At 40.4% G+C, this 17,242-nt stretch overlaps 1 protein-coding gene across 1 annotated transcript in view; it reads left to right on the top strand.

Moving 5' to 3' along the window:
- Nucleotides 1–7,806: 7,806 nt before the first annotated feature.
- The window catches only part of LOC126473707 (troponin C, isoallergen Bla g 6.0101), a 69,797-nt gene continuing 60,361 nt past the window's right edge, over nucleotides 7,807–17,242 (top strand). The window contains exon 1 of the mRNA XM_050100949.1: nucleotides 7,807–7,957. Within this exon, the coding sequence (XP_049956906.1) occupies nucleotides 7,955–7,957 (3 nt within the window). The 5' untranslated portion in view covers nucleotides 7,807–7,954. The remainder of the gene's footprint in view (nucleotides 7,958–17,242) is intronic.

Raw genomic sequence — 17,242 nt, 5'->3', positions numbered from 1 at the left:
GTGAATTACCGATCGCATTCTTACAGCTGGTTCATTCTCCAAGTAGCCACACATAAATTCTAATCTGTGTTCTAACGACCAGTTGGGAGGAAAACAATGCGAGAATTGATGGAGCCATGCTTGTGGATGAATGTCGTTGCCAGAATTCTTAAATGTTTTGAATTTACGTGTAGTAATGAACAGCTTATAGTCGAAGTCATCATGTCGGCGAGTAGCATATCGGTCATTGTTACGTCGTGTCGGCCGTTCCATCTCAAAATTCGGTGCACATTGCCAATTTCTTTCATAACTTCCGAAATGCCCTGTGTTATTATTTTGTGGCTGTTCCGTATTTCTGTGTCCCTCTTCCCGTATTGGGGCGCGAGTATCCTCTGAAATACGTAATTCTTGTATTACCTGTGTCAGCTGATCTTGTACTTCCCGGATTTCTCTTTTGTACTGTGTATTGATTTGATTTTGATTCTGTTTGAATTTTCTAATTTGTTCATACTCTTGTGTGTCAGTGAAGGCTACAGGTCTTGTGTCATTCAGATCATCATCTACCTTTGTAGATAAGTTAGTAACCTGATCCGAAAGTTCGGCTACTTTCTCCGATAGTGAACACATTTCCTCAGTGTGCTTTTCTGAACCAAGTTTCAGAGTGTCCATTTGTGTTGAAATCGAATCTACTGTGTCCTTTAAGTTTTCCTGAGTTTTTGCAAGTTGCTTAACCGAATCGGTAGATGCAACTGAGTCAATTTTAGCCCACAAGGTCTCATGATTTTCATGAACAATGGTTTGCAGTTCTTTTATGGCTGCTTCGTGATTCTGTAATGCATTTTCATGCCGCGAAAAAATAGGTTGAAAATGCTCACAAATTTGTGTTTTTACGTCATTACAGACTTTTTGACATTTCGATTCAATGTTATGTAACTCAGTAGTTAAATCTTCACGTGTTTGATCAAGTGTGGTGTCTAACTTTTGAAGATGTTGTTCCATTGTGTCTAACTGTTGCTGTGTTTGTCTCTGGTGTTGTTCCATTGTGTCTAACATTTTAAGATTTTGTTCCACTGTGTCCAACTTTTGAAGCTTTTGCTGTGTTTGTCCCATTTGTTGTATTAATTGTAATAACAATGCATTGGTGTCTGAAACATGTTCCTCAGTGCTTTTCGGCAGTGAATTTACACCGGAAACATTCACATTTTGACAAGCAGAAAATGTGTCTTGACTTATTTGAGAAAACGGTGAGGATCCAAAACCTGAATCTACAGTATTTGCGAGATCGTGTCGTGTCATTTCGGCTTCCTGAGGCGAGCTATTGCCGACCGATCGATCGATAATGCTTCCCTCTTCACTAATTGTTTCACTGTCCACGCCATTGTTTGACGCCCGCTCCATTTCCCTGTGCACAGTTACCAAATTACTAATTTGAACATTAGTAAATTCATTACTCTGCGGCGCTGATAAGCTACGCTCGTCGTTACTATTATTTCTCAGTTTAGTTTGGAGCCTAGTGTTACGTTTTTCACACGCCATAATTGTCACAATATTTCACACGATAACACAGAAAAGCACAATTTGAAGTGCAAAAATAGGAGAACACATTAAAATAGCACTGAAAATAATATCTAGTTAATTGCAAGCGTAGCTGCGAAATACTTGGTGCAAATCTATATGCATGCCACAACTGTTTTACTGTACAACAATGAAAGGCTACAACTACAAAGGAGATTCTCTCTACAATTACGCGCTAGCAATAAACAAAAGCTACACTAAATACACAAACTACAAGAAAAAATCAGAAGATTCCAGTGAGGTATCCTAGGCTAAGGGTCGACATATGAAACGTCCCCTTTGAACAATTATACAGGACTGTGCTTAAACTGACACACAATATTTTGTTAGCGCAACGCAATCTGACTTTCAAAATTCCCTACAAAAGAATGGCCCTGACTAACATTAAACTATTCCCTTCACAAATCACTTACCTCACAAAAATCTTCGCTGCTCAAGCTACTGCAATACAGAGAGCGCCACTACTGCCAGCTAAATAAAAGATTCAAACTATGGAAGGCACTAACTACTGATAGGGATAGTTAGCAAATGAAAGATTTTGATAGAGAACAAACAATGTATTTACCTTGATATCATCATATATAAATATAGCAGTTCATGACAAATTTCAAAACTCCGCCATCTCTCTCCCCACATCCACCACTGCTGGCGGCTCACCACCAACTGCCCAACGCTACGCGCTGTTCACAGCCAGCTGCCTAACACTACAATGGCGAGTATTACAACAATGCAAAGCAGCCACAGACTGCACACAGCACAGCCAGTGATTTTCATACAGTGTTGCCAATTTAGCGACTTTGTCGCTAGAAATGGCGACTTTTGCCTTCGTCTTAGCGACAAAAAAAACTTTTTAGCGACAAAAATTATTTAGCGACTTATCTGGCGACTTTTGTAGTACTGACGACTTTTGAAGTACAAATCAAAACTATTTTGGGCCAGTATTTTCATTAAGAAAACTAAGATTTTAGCTGTAGAATGGGTCCTACCACTGACTCTGTTCTAGATTTACTAAGCTAAATTAAGTTCTTAGCAGATCATGTAGCATTATTCAGCATATAGTAAATCTGAATATGGGAATTGCCTACAGAGTAAGAAAACCATGACTATAGAACAATTCATTATTCATTACCCACTAGCCTGTTATCGTCGATAGCGTATCGATCTATAATTCTTCAACTTTTGAACTGACAAAAAACGTACGTAATATTAAGTATAATAAAATACATTTCTGTCCAGCAACCTCTAATTTTTCGAAATGTTAAGTCGCAGTCAAATTAGTACCACATGCACAGTGGTAACGCAAGAAGAATTCGGTGGGGGTATCTCAGACATTATTACGTTTTAAACAATGAACAATAGGACTGATATCGAGTTACCGAGTGAGTAGATTGTTTCATGACCTCTAGTTCACCTGAGTTTTAATGTATTTTCAGTGAGTATAAATTGGTGAAACTTATGTTGTGGTGGCTTACATAATGGATTTACCGCGGAAGAAGAAGCAGTACGCTCAAAAATATCGGGATGTGTGGGAAGCAGAACCTGAATTCAATGGGTAGCTGAAACCAGTCATTGGAGACTTATCCAAGGCAAGATGTCAAGTATGTGCAACAGAGTTTTATGCTAAATTGTGTGATATTAGAAAGCATTCGAAAACTATTAAGCATAAACAAAGAATTGATTTTAAAAAAACACAAACCACCTTACCTGTGAAAATTCTTCCGAAAACTGCAGTTAGAATAGTAAGCAGAGCGGAAGGCGGCCTTCCTTTATTTATTGCTGAACATTGTTCTATTGTAGCTGTAGATCATTTAGGAATACTGTGCAAGAAGGTGTTTTCCGGTAATGAGGGCGCTAGAAACATGCATTACATCGTACAAAGTGCACTCACATTATAACTGAAGTTTTGGCTCCATATTTTGCACAATCATTGGTTGAGAATATGGGTAACCAAAAATACAGTGTACCAATAAATGAATCCACAGATGTATCAATATTTAAAATGCTAGGTATCGTTATACATAACTATAGGGTAAACAATCAAACCATTAGATCAACATTTCACAAACTCGCTGTAGTACAAACTGCAGATGCAAGAAATCTGGCTGCTGTTCTTGTGAATTCTTTGAAAGATCTCAAACTTCCAATCGCTAATATGGTAGGAATTGGCACAGATAATGCTTCTGCAATGGATGGAATAAGCAATGGGCTTTTCGAATAACTCAAGAGAGAATATGGTTTGAAGTATTTGGTATCGATCCGTTGCATTTGTCACTCTTCAGCTTGCAGTTTTGCACGCCTCAGTGAATACCATACCTACAAACATAGTTTCTTGTACGGGAAATCTACAATTGGTTCTCCATTTCACCCAAAAGACAGGAGGATTATAAAAAGGTTTATGAGACAATAAATTGTGGAAAACATCCACTAAAAATTTTGAAGGTCTGTGCAACATGTTGGCTTTCAAGTGAACCAGCAATACGAAGAACTCTGGAGCAGTGGGAAGAACTAAAGCTACATTTTTCACTTTCCATGGTTCAAGACAATTGTTACACTGCTGATCTTTTGTACAAGATGTATTGTGACGACTCAAATCATCTTTACATGTTTTACCTTAAACATGCTTTAAAAGACGTACAAATAACAATAAAAGCTTTTGAAGGAGAAGACAATGACCCCACTAAATTACTAGTTACACTTGTATTTCTCATGCAATCACTCGGACAAAACACAGTTTTTCCAACTGTTGATTTGTTGCCGGCCGCGGTGGTCTAGCGGTTCTAGGCGCTCAGTCCGGAACCGCGCGACTGCTACGGTCGCAGGTTCGAATCCTGCCTCGGGCATGGATGTGTGTCATGTCCTTCGATTAGTTAGGTTTAAGTAGTTCTAAGTTCTAGGGGACTGATGACCACAGATGTTAAGTTCCATAGTGCTCAGAACCCTTTGAACCCCCCCCCCCCCTTTGATTTGTTGATAACACCAGTTCCAAGCAAATGTATGTACGCAAATCCGAACCTTGGCTTTATGTTTGAATAGAAATTCTCTGAAGAAAATAAAGTTTATTTGAAGAAGAGATGCATTCAGTTTAGTCTGAAACTCATAAAAGAAATTCAACAAAGACTGCCAAGTAACGTTACGATCCTGAAAAAAATGTCAATGCTGAATGTTGAAGAAACACTAAAAGTGAATAAAAATAATGCTGTAGCTGATGTAGCCAAAGAATTGGGTTTTAGCGGCGATTTCATAGACGGTATGCTGCAAGAATGGCATAATATCAACTTCATTAGGTGGAATAACACTACTAACACTGTTCGATTTTGGAGTGAGGTTTTGCAGTATAAAAATTCCGCAGGGGAGAATCCTTTTTCTTTGATTTCACAGCTAGCAATGACTGTTCTATGCCTACCGCATTCAAATGCAGAAGTGGAAAGAATATTCAGTTCTATGAACATTATAAAAACTAAACAACCTAAGACAATTAAAGACAATTAATGCTTTGATCATATTGAGAGACCAGCTGAAGAAACAAAATAAAGATTGTGCATCTTTTGACATACCGTCAGACGTATTGGAGCTTATTGGAATGAACAAAAGTTACTCCTTTGCGACCAAACCAGTAGAACTGCAACATCATCTTTCGAGCGACGTTCAACCCTCTACATCAAATACAGTTCTGTCAGAGCATGAAACAGAAGAGTTATTCGATCTTCTGAGTGACGACGATGAATAGCTCACATACCGGTATGTATATATTTTGTAACCTAATTTGCGTTCTTGCTTTCTTTTGTTACGAATGTAGTTGTATATTTCTAGTATATTTGACTACTGTGATTGAAAAAACAATTTATGTGTTGCGTCAATTATGATAACATGTTTAATTGAACATTCGCGTATTTTATATGTATGTTGTTGCAAGCGATGCGTCATTTAATTAAGACAATATAGCAATTATGTATGAGACAATTTTTATTAATATTTTATTAACCTCCCCCCCCCCCCCCCCCAACTGGCTTATTGCACCATTCACAGCACGAAGTTTTCAGTACACCCCTAGTAAAATCAGTTTTAGCGACTTTCTAGCGACTTTTGATATTGAATCTAGCGACTCGGGTTTTTTAGAGTTGGCAACACTGTTTTCATATTGAGCGCTACGTAACGTTGCCAATAAGAAAACATAAACAGCCTACTTACACTTTGAGTTGCTGCTATCTTGTCGTTCTCCGAAGTTATTATGCCAATAATTTGTTTTAATGTGAGGCAGTTAGCAGCTGCTAAGTTCTAGAGTTCTTATGAATATATTCTGGGTTTAATATGAGACCATCACTGTTAGCAACTGAGTCCACGAGAGTGGTCAAAGCTGGAAACTAAAGACGCCAGAATAACAGAGAGAAACAAGAAAAGGAAGAGAGAAGATGAGGAACATGTAAACGAAGAAAATTCGGCCACTGGAATGTTTTATGAACAACAGAGGTCAGTGAACTGAAATATCACTTTGAATTCAGCGAGAATAGAATTATCTGGGACGTATACTTTATGAACAAAGAATCTGACCTATAGATCTGAAATTTCTGAGATATTTCAGGATACTATATGAAGGAATGTAGACTACACACGCTAACGTACTATCAACAGGAAATTCAATACCTACTGAGTAATTATAAAGAGGTGATCTCAATTGTGATTACCGGATGTAAATATTTCTAGAATAAAAACTGGTAGCTGTAATGACATGATTGTCTCACTGGTCATACCGGACCGGAGAGTTCATTACCGCAGCAACGTATTTTCGCCATCTGTCCCTGTCTCGGGCTATTTCCTTCGATCCACCTTCAATACCCAGGCTCCTCGAATCAGCCTTCACATTGTCCTCCCATCTACTCCTCGGTCTCCCCACAGGACGTTTTCCTTCTAGGTGCCCTACCAGTACTCTGCGCGCTGCCCTGCCCTCATCCATTCGAGCTACGTGACCCGCCCATCGCTGCCTACGTGATTTAATAATACTGATTATGTCAGGGCTTGAAGCTCTTCGTTATGCAGTTTTCGCCACTCTCCGCTAATGTCATCCCTGTTTGCTCCGAAAATTTTCCGCGAAATTTTGTTTTCAAATACTCGAGACGGCTTTTCATTTTGCACAGTGAGAGACCAAGTCTCACACCCATACAGCATAACTAGTAGAATAATAGTTTTGTATATTCTAATCTTTAAATTCCTAGACAATATCCGCGATGAAAGTAATCTATTCAGTGAGAAGTAGCACGCATTTCCCGCCCGTAATCTCTTCTTCAGTTCGGATTCAATCTCATTTCTCGAAGTGATGTCCACGCCCAGATAGTTAAATGTGTTCACTTTTTCAAAACTGCATGCTTCGAACTCTTAACATGACATGATTGTAGTCTACTTTTTTGATAACACATAGTTAATACGTACTTGAAGTTTCAGGCATCTACGTAAGGCAGTTAGTCAGTGAATTGATTCGAAAGAAGGACCAGTATGTCAAAATGTAATTTACTGATCTTCACAAAGAACTGTAGTAAGAACTATAGTAAAATGTACATGACAACTAATGTTATTAATTGTATATCGAAATGTTCAGGGAGAAGCATTTCCTATAGTTCGATAATTTTCATCCGACTAAGACTTCACACCGCTTAGTCAGAGCCGAGCAAAAATTATGAAAATTGTACGTATTTTTGCAGGCGGTCTCGGACAAATGGCATTAATCCAGTCGAACTTGTATTGGAGCACCTCGACCACCGCATATTCTGTGTGAGTCTTTCGTGACATCCCACTCAGCATTGTGTGAGTTTTTCGTAACCCACTCAACATGTATAGCGAGCACTGCAGGTGGCTCTACCTCCTCTACCAGTGCCAGCATCGGACTGACTGACTTGTAAAGAGTTATCTTCTGTGTGTACTACAAACGACTACAATTCCGAGTGCTAGCAGGTGGTCATAATAACGCTACTGGACAGAGTAGCACTGCTAGCGAAGCACAACGGGATATTTCCGCGGCGACAGAAGCCATCGAATTAGCATAGCCACTGGGACGTCTGTCAAGTTATGCTAATAAGCGGCGCTGCAGCTCCAGAGGACTTAGCGGCGCCTCGGCCCGCCGGGGCACGCGCCTCGCCTGGTCGCGGTATTATAAATAAACCCGCGGCCGCGGGTCGCCCGAGACAGTGGAAACGCGCTGTAAAGGCCCGCCGCCAGCTATATTTTGATACGCGGGGCATTTTCCCGCCACGGAGAATAGCGGGTGCGGCCCCTATAGCCCATTTCACGGCGTCGTTGCGCGGGTAAATATAGCGGAGCGCCGGCCGAGCGGGAGTCCGCGGAGAGCAGTCCGTACCCGGCCGGCAGCGCAGCACCTCAGCTCAGCTCAGCTCAGCACACCTCAGCAGCCATGGTAGGCGGCCTGCGCTCCTCCGTTCCACTGCTGCGACGCGCCGCCCTACCACCGCCCACCGACACCCGTCAGCTCGCCGCATCCCTACCCACGGCACGCCGCGCACGTTCCGGGGCCCGTCTGTCAACTGTCTGCTCACACTAGCGCCCTACGCTGCCGCGGTCTGTCAGCGAGCTCTCTCTCGATACAAGTCAGGGTACTCCGTCACCACTGCTGAACCTCGCTCGTCGGCATGTAACCCTCTCTGCCCTAAGTAGGCTACCCGTTTGTTCTGGGAATACAGAATGTAAACGATAACTGTTTACCATATGCACAGTGGTGTAGGGGAAGTCGAGGCAAACAATTTGATATAGGACACTTGTAGTTCACCACTGACGTAGAAAACCCCAAACTGGTCTACAAAGCCCACCTAAGCTACAAAAATTCAAATGGCTCTGAGCACTATGGCGCTTAACGTCTATGGTCATCAGTCCCCTAGAACTTAGAACTACTTAAACCTAACTAAGCTAAGGACATCACACCTAAGCTACAGGTTATGAACATTCTCTCGTTATCTTACGCCACAAGCTTAACCCATTAGCGCCGGAATTAATTTTTTCGCGATTTTAAAAAAAATTGCGTTATTATGTCTGTAAAAGGCATAAATTACACAACAGAGTTGTTTCGACAAAAGTCATTACTGGCATTAGTGAGATATTTGACGTTGCCATATGGCAACGCTAGGCGCTTTCACTACCTAAATTTATACGGATTACAATTTCAACTAAAATAAGTTGGTTATTGAAATTTCTTATTACATATACAAGTCTTGCGCAAATTTATTACTCAGTCTTCATCATACATCTGATACTTTATAACACAGTACAATTCATAATCAAATATCAAATCTTGAACTCAGCATTATTTTACATGAAATGGAATAAAAGTCAATACACAATCCCACATTACACTTCGAACACACTGTTCTCCCAATAGATTTACAGTCCTTGTGTGCATACCTTTTCTTCTTCTTTCCTTCTGTGTGCTGGACGAGGTGGTCAGTCTTACCAAACCTAATTGAATCTGATATGCGGCTGTCGGAACATGCCCTTGATGTAGATGGTGTCCTGGCTCCTTTTGGTAACGCTTGGTGTCTCTGCAAGTACATTGTTGCTACTTCTCTCTTGAAATCACGCTGAGAAATAGTTCGGTTTCTTGCTTTTTTATACAAAATCCAGCTGTTTTGTATGGCGACATCTAAAATCCATGTAAAGAGACACCAGTACCATTTCTTGCTTCTTATTGCAATGCGACAGTACGCTAGATTCTGATCCATCTGATCAATACCTCCCATATATGTATTGTATTTGGCTACAAGTTTTGGTCTGGGAATCATTACATTTCGCTTTTTTAGTTCCGAGAATCTCTTGACTTGGCCAACTTCTTGTGCACCACATGAAGAAGAGATTATTGTGACAAGTAAGTTGTCCAGCCACCACATAATCCATCATGCTTCTGTATTCGGATCTGGGGGCTCAACAAACACATCACCTTCAATATCGTCATTATAAAAAATCTCCAGCGCCTCAGCCAGCGAGAAACCTCTTCGAAAACAAGAAAGAGAAAATTCGTCCTTTTACTGAGTACAAGCGCCTAGCGTTGCCGACGTTCAAACGGCCTAAAGGAACGTAATTTATTTCACAGCAAGCAGTAACCTCCAAAGAATATATATTTGAGTATTTAAAGCACAACCGTACTAAAAAACCAAATTATATATCGTAAGTTACTGTGTAAAACATACTTACTCCAACTTATTCTCCATTTTTCTTTGTCATTCAGCAAACGACGACTTCCAACACTGCTTACGCTGCAGAATTTAAATGTATTGTTAAAAACGTTGCATTGTAGTGATCTTTACAGTCTTGCGGAACGGAATCCAGTGCTGCCAACACTCTCGCTTCGTTGATGTCGTGGAATCAACGATTTTAAAAAAGTGTTACAAACATTGCCATATGGCAACGCACGGCGCTAATGGGTTAATCAGTCAGAATAGGGAAGACGTTTATTGCTGGAACAACCGGTTTCCGCTCATACCAGTTTTTTTCGTCTCAACTGTAACCTGTTACAGCCGGTCAAAGGTATAACTGATTTTTGTTTTTTACTGCTGTTACTTGCGGTAATTGACGTAGATTTCTAACAAAGATTGAAAAATTTTGGTGAAAGTTAAGGAGAAGCAGATATGGATCGACATGGGGCAGAAATTGACCTTAATGCCTCCAGAAAACATGGCACAGGTCAAGTGGAGAGCGCCAGAGGTCACAAGTTGATGACTTTCTTGCATCATTGCTTCTGGATGGTATTAATTTTTTAGCTTGAAGCAAGCACGGACATTTTCTTCTTGTGTGATATCGTAAGTTTGTTGTGCCCCTTCCCATTTTTAATCCTTTTTTGCAAATGAAGCTTTTTACTTCACTGTTACCACACTTCGTAAAATATTTTCGAATCAGGGACGGTGCCATTCTGCAATACAACCTGTGTGCTAGTGCGACAGCGAGAAACTACCGTACAGACTGCACGTACATGCGCACCGTCTCATAGGTCACCACACACGGCAACAGCGACTCTACTGTCTGCAGTGCTGACCAATTCTTGTGTCTTTTATGTTTGTTTCATGTTTCTGTGTGAGTTGTTATTAAAATAACACTGATCGCTTTTCCTGTTTTCTATAATAACCCAATACTTCAAAGCAATGTAAATTTTACCAATAAACATTTATTGTTAGCAAAAACCAAACATTTTAGCATTGCTGCAATAGCAAATTAATATGCCGGTTTCTACTGTGAAGATAAAATGAGAGCAGTAACTTAAAAGAGATTTCATAACAAAGAATCGATGCCGAAGACGCTGGAATCGTTTGATTCCGATACTAGTCGATTCCTAGGGAATCGGCGATTCTTGGACTTGTGTAATCGGAATCAGCGCATGACTCATCCCTCATTAAAATCATTATGTTTTACTGTAATATTTTTGCAGTAGCATAGTATAATTAAAAATACTACCTACTGGCTACTTACTTAATATGAAATATACTTTATTTCAAGAACGACTTTTAAGCCTGAGATTCGTTTACTTTTTTTATGTACTACCTCAACAACAGACCTGATTGAAAACGTATAAATACGTTTACAGTCCAGTTTATTTCCCCTAATAACTCTTCCATAACTGTCAAGCAGCTTTTCCAACTTGGTTACCCAACCACTACAGAACAACCACTACAGAAGCTGTGTTGCAAAACACCTTTTCCAACACGAAATATCAGTTACAAAAATTTTTTTAAGTGCCGGTTTTCAATTAATCTTTAAAATGCATAAATGCTAAGGCATTTATGAATTAATGGCACTTGCCCAGGCATTTATCCTGGGCATTTGCTCTAACTTATAAATGTCCAGGCATTTGCATCACTAAGCGGAGAGACTGCTGATTTGAAACTTCATGCCAGCTTAAAACTGTATGGCAAAGGTGGGAGAAGTGGTACCGGCGGAGGTGAAGCTGTGAGGGCGGGTCGTGAATCGTGATTGAGAAACTCAGTTGGTTGACTACATCCTCACGAAAGTCAAAAATCCCAGTTTCGAGTACCGGTTCTGCACACACTGTCAGGAAGTTCATAACAATAGTATGGCAAGCGTAGAGTACTATTCACCTACAAAGTCAAAGAAATTACGAAAATGAAAGACGAGGAAGTTTACTCACAACTGTAACATATCGTATTCAAGCTAGAAAATAAAATCGCAGACTTACAGAACAATTAGTAATTTGTGTAGTGTGGGATACATCTCACATCTTTGTTTCCAAATTTTGCATACGGTTGAGAATATGGTATTCAATCAAAACATGGTGATTTGACCCGCCGCGATCCCATATACGTAAGGTCCGGTTAATGCTGTACATTTCGTATCGTTATTTCTGCAAGTAAAATTACACTCTGACCAACAACAAAAAAAAGTCTATTACGCTTGAAACTGATTTGACTCGAAACCATCTATGAAGTCATAGCGACTTACAGTTCTAGGTTTCATAGGAAAAAAAGGTTAAATTTGTTGATTTTTCTACACTGTGAACCGCTGTGAAATCATATTGAGAACGGACCCAGTGCATATCCGTATGGTGACGTTGAGTGGGAAAAAATATAACACACACATTAAACGGATCAAGTTTAGTAGTGTTTAACGCTAGCCTCGACCTTTATATCATGTTGGTACGGAGAGCAATGTTACTCCTAGAAGGTAAAGCATTCTCACAATCAGCCTGACTTCATTCATTCTATAAGACTTGTCTCTTATGTATCTCGACACCACACAAATAATCGTCAAGTTTTATTCGTCAGATGTTGTGAAACAACGACAGTAATCCCCTGTCGCGTTCCGTTATGTTGGTTGACAAGCTGTACCACTTAATGCGACAGGTTTCACAACACTCACACCACGCATTGAAAATGACAGCCCAGCATCCGAAAAGAGTTATATAGTCCGTCAGACATCCCTACAGTCTCCCAGATTTGCATAGGATCTACATTTAGAATAGTTGAATTTGCATCTAATGAATGCATGCATTCTACCTCCAGAAAAAAAAATCGCTGTTCGGAATACTTAGGTAAAATAGCGACTAACAATTTGTGTCAGATTGTAAATAGATTGTTTACGTGAAAGATTTACGAGACGTAACATTTTTACAGGGCTCCTTGCTTAGTCGCTCCTGGGTACTCTTTAGAGTTGATCACCTTTCGTAAGCGATCCTTGAACTGTTTATAGTTGCTATCAGTACCTACATTTGATTACAGTGCTGCCGGCCGCGGTGGCCGAGCGGTTCTAGGCGCTTCAGTCCGGAACTACGCGACTACTAAGGTCGCAGGTTCGAATCCTGCCTCGGGCATGGACGTGTGTGATGTCCTTAGGGTAGTTACGTTTAAGTAGTTCTAAGTTGTAGGGGACTGATGACCTCAGATGTTAAGTCCCATAGTGCTCAGAGTCATTTGAACCATTACAGTGCTACTTTAACTCAGGTGTCGCACGATGTTCTTAAGGCCAAGTCCAACTTGACACGCCAATAGTTTTGCGGATCAGCGTTTCTTTTCATTACTAACTCACTTCACCAAGTACCTCCTTGTGATATCTAGTGAGACCACGATACGGCATCTCTCTCTCCCCCTCCCCCCCCCCCTCTCTCACTCTCTCTCTCTCTCTCTCTGTGTGTGTGTGTGTGTGTGTGTGTGTGTGTGTGTGTGTGTGAAGTTACTCTGGTATATAGAAAATGAAATTTTGCGTATATTACAATGTTTTAAGGCCTCGTGTTTACGTTTAACGTGTTTCATAATTCTTCAGTTTCAACACTGTACTGACAGGCAAACAGCAACTTGATTACATTCTTTAAGTCGTTTATTAACGATTCTGTCAACAATTGCAGTATTTATATTAGGCGACTTGTTTCAAGCCTTACTGGTTTATTTTCGAGCCTGTCCTACTGAGATTGCACTAAGAATGCCTGATCTTAACAATAAACATCAAAGTGGCAACACATGCTTTATAAGTTGTTTCCAGAATGAATGCTACGATCCACGCGTGCCTCTCACCAAGTGAAAATCAAGCTAATTCTGTAAATAACGCACAAAGCATGATTTGCCACTTTGATGTTCATTATCAAGGTCAGGCACTGTGAGTGCACCCACAGCAGGTCAGGCTTGAAAATGAACCTCTGAGGTTCGAAACTAGTCGCCTGATATAAATACTGCAACTGCTGACAGAATCGTTAATAAGCACTAGAAGGTGTTACAAAATGTTTACCCTATCCTAAAGAATATTCGAGGGGCAAATTACGTTTGAATCGACTTTCCAGTAAGATGGTTCTTCTGTCAGTACAAGACAGCGATCAATTAAACTGACTACATTATTTAGAATTGTCTCTTAATTTTACTTAGGTTCATTTACTGTTACGAAGCAGTATGTGGTCATTATCAATGCAAGGACTACTAGCATGCACGTTGACCTTGAGACGGCCGTTTGATTTGGCTGAAATCGGTCTTCTTCTTCTTCCTCTTTTCTCCTTTATCTCGTTCCTTCATGTGACCGACATGTTAATTGTTGGATTTGCCAATGTTAGTGGTACAAGGTCCGGATGTCCCTCCTGCCTCCAGCGCTATTTCCCCCGGGGGCGGAATTTGTCTAAATGTTCGCGGATCATGTAACTGAGGCAGTATGTGGGCACCTGCCCAGTGTTCACCTACTCGGACGTGTGAAACCGCCTAAAATCCACATCCAGACCGGCCGGCACACCGGCCCTCGACGTTACTCCACCGTGTGGATTCGACACGGGCCTGGCGTGCATCCCCGGACCCCGGAATCGTCGTGCTGCCACGCACGGCTATCCAGGTTGGTCAGGGTTGAAATCGATCATGCAGGAAAATAAATGTGATCATATGGCCAAATCCATAAATAAAAATTGACGCTTGTAGCACTCACGGCAGCCTCCATACAATTACAAATTCGCACTTCGTAAATTGCTAAAAACCATTAAACAGCAAAGATCGCATGAAACATTTTTTTAAATTTAAGACTACCGGTTTCAACAGACTAAGCTGCCATCTTCAAGTCTTAAAATATTTTTGTTGTAAAACATGTTCATTTTACGCTAACCTCATGCACAAGATGTCAAGTCAATAAAAATAGCACATTATAAAATGTTTGTTAACGCTAAAATATTTAAAAACTTAAAGCACCTTGTGCAACAGGCTATATCCATATACATATTGCTCACAGTTGTTTGCTGCATCATACAAACACCGTACACAATAGCACAGCTATTCACATGCGCTGGACATATTGTAAATAGTGCGAATCCACTTTAAAATCTGTTGTGTAGCGTGTCCGTAAAAATATATTTTATGTGATGTTGGCTGTTGAAGGGTTTTTAACAACTGAACAGATCGCCCTTCAGTGCTCTCAAAATGAGAAAATTCGAAGTACTTCCTAAAAATATGTTACTCTATTTTGTATCGTAATTGTCTTAAAGCATCTACTGAGCAAATCTATCAGATATATATAGTCCTGTCTTGCTACAAGAGACTCCATAGTGTTTTCTAGTGCACAGCAATATTGATGTATAGATCTGAAAAAAGTAACGGAAAATGACATATTTTCGGTAATAAAGGCATGGAATCATAGAAGAAGACATTTGATAGTATGATTCGAAAGCGCCTACTGATTCCCGAGGATAGTAAGAACGTGGAGGAAACAGTTGGTATGTTGAGCGGGTCGTGACAGATAGTAGCAGTTCCTGCTACTCCATTTTATAACGACATTTCGCCGGCGAGTGCGTGTCTGAGATTACTCTTCTGTCCATATGCCACATAACTGGCGACGGAGATTGAGAATTACAGCTGTTTATGTGGTGTGAAACGCTTGTCTTCTTCTACTGCTGACGGTTGAATACGCCAGTATCTTTAAACAAATAGGTTAAGTGTCCGCCGGTTTTAGAAATGAAATAATGTGTTTCTCAGTTTGTGAACATGTTATTCCCAGCTATAGTGTTGTACATACCTAAATCCTAGCTACTTGTGGTAGTTTAGAAAAGTTCTGTAACACAGTACTGAACTGACCTAGCAGTGTACTTTTCTCGTGCTTCCACTTCACGTTAGAGTTTCATTACCACATCTGCAGCTCTCTGAAACTGTCTGTTGACGACGCAGTAGTGTACAAGGAAGTGATATCCCTTAGAAGATTGGTATTAAATGCTCAGCATTTGGTGCTTCACAGTAATGCTCATAAATAGACAAATAGATCCGATAACTTTTGACTAGGCGATCGGCGGCAATTAGTCATTGGAATCAGTCACAATCTTTAAGTTTCTAGGAATTTCTAAACGATATAATGCAACAGCAATGGTAAACCTAAATTTAAGTAATGTAAATGATCACGTAATCGAGTGGTGACCTAGTCTCTTTACGTTACACTGAATAAATGAGTTAGTAAGCTGTGGCTAATTCCACTGGTGGAATTATGAGGAGAAAGTAATGAAATTAAATCTACTGTGGAACCCAAAAGTAATAAAACTGTACCCATGTACTGTGTACCTTCACTCAGACATGCAAGAACCAGGATAAAGAAAATTAATCATCATTGTCTGGCATTATAATTACGACAAGAATATAGCGTTAATGTAGTTTCATAATATGTATGCATGCAATGAAAAATATGCTGTTACTAGAAACTCACTGAGGCACCGAACCCATGAAATTCGCTTAACGTTGTAAACAAAACAAGCCGGCCGAAGTGGCCGTGCGGTTAAAGGCGCTGCAGTCTGGAACCGCAAGACCGCTACGGTCGCAGGTTCGAATCCTGCCTCGGGCATGGATGTTTGTGATGTCCTTAGGTTAGTTAGGTTTAACTAGTTCTAAGTTCTAGGGGACTAATGACCTCAGCAGTTGGGTCCCATAGTGCTCAGAGCCATATGAACCATATATGTAAACAAAACAACACCAAACACATGCACACCAGCTGTCAAATTCGCATACTGCGCTAGCTGCTGTTCTCAGCCAATCAGAATAAAGGTCAGTTACGATAGGTTCTCGCACAGGCGCTATAACGGCGGGTTACAAATAGTTCATTTGTTAAAATTACTGATTTTTTTTACGTGAGAAAGCAGAACCTGCGAAACATAGCACATACAATAAATGAATGGAAGCAGGCGTCATTACTATTTGATGAGATAGTAGAAAAATTGTAGGGAGAGATCTGCAGCATACACTACATCTAAATGTTGGTATCGTTACAATGGTACGTAGACTAATTACAAAATTACGACTGGAACAACATTTTGTTTTAAAGAGAAAGCAGTTAATACATTACTTTAGTAGCTAACAGGCTGATGGCATTTAAAAGTCTTTTTAAGAAGTATCCGCGTTGGCTGCAGCTTACCTTGTTGCAGGATTTCGACATTGAGTGGTAGCGATGACACGCGATTTCACCATTCTACGGTGAAAACAAGGTCTCCAGGTCCGTTTAGCATCTGCTTCAGATAATGTTAAACTTCTGCACTGCCACAGCCGTCGTTATGGGCTTGGGGCTTGATGTCGTGTTATTTTAGTTCCAGAGAGTGCACAATTTCAAATACAATACACTGACATATTTGTCTATACAACGTCTACTACGTGGCACCTGCGAAACAGTTACAGTTCTATGATTTATATGACATAATGCAACCGCTATTCGTATCAAAGGACCGTCCTCGAAATGTGCAAACCTGATATCGTGGACA

The sequence above is a fragment of the Schistocerca serialis genome, chromosome 4, assembly GCF_023864345.2.
Source record: "Schistocerca serialis cubense isolate TAMUIC-IGC-003099 chromosome 4, iqSchSeri2.2, whole genome shotgun sequence".
Classification (NCBI taxonomy): Eukaryota; Metazoa; Arthropoda; class Insecta; order Orthoptera; family Acrididae; genus Schistocerca; species Schistocerca serialis.
Note: the sequence above shows the minus strand (reverse complement) of the source record. Positions and strands in the feature narration are given on the sequence as shown.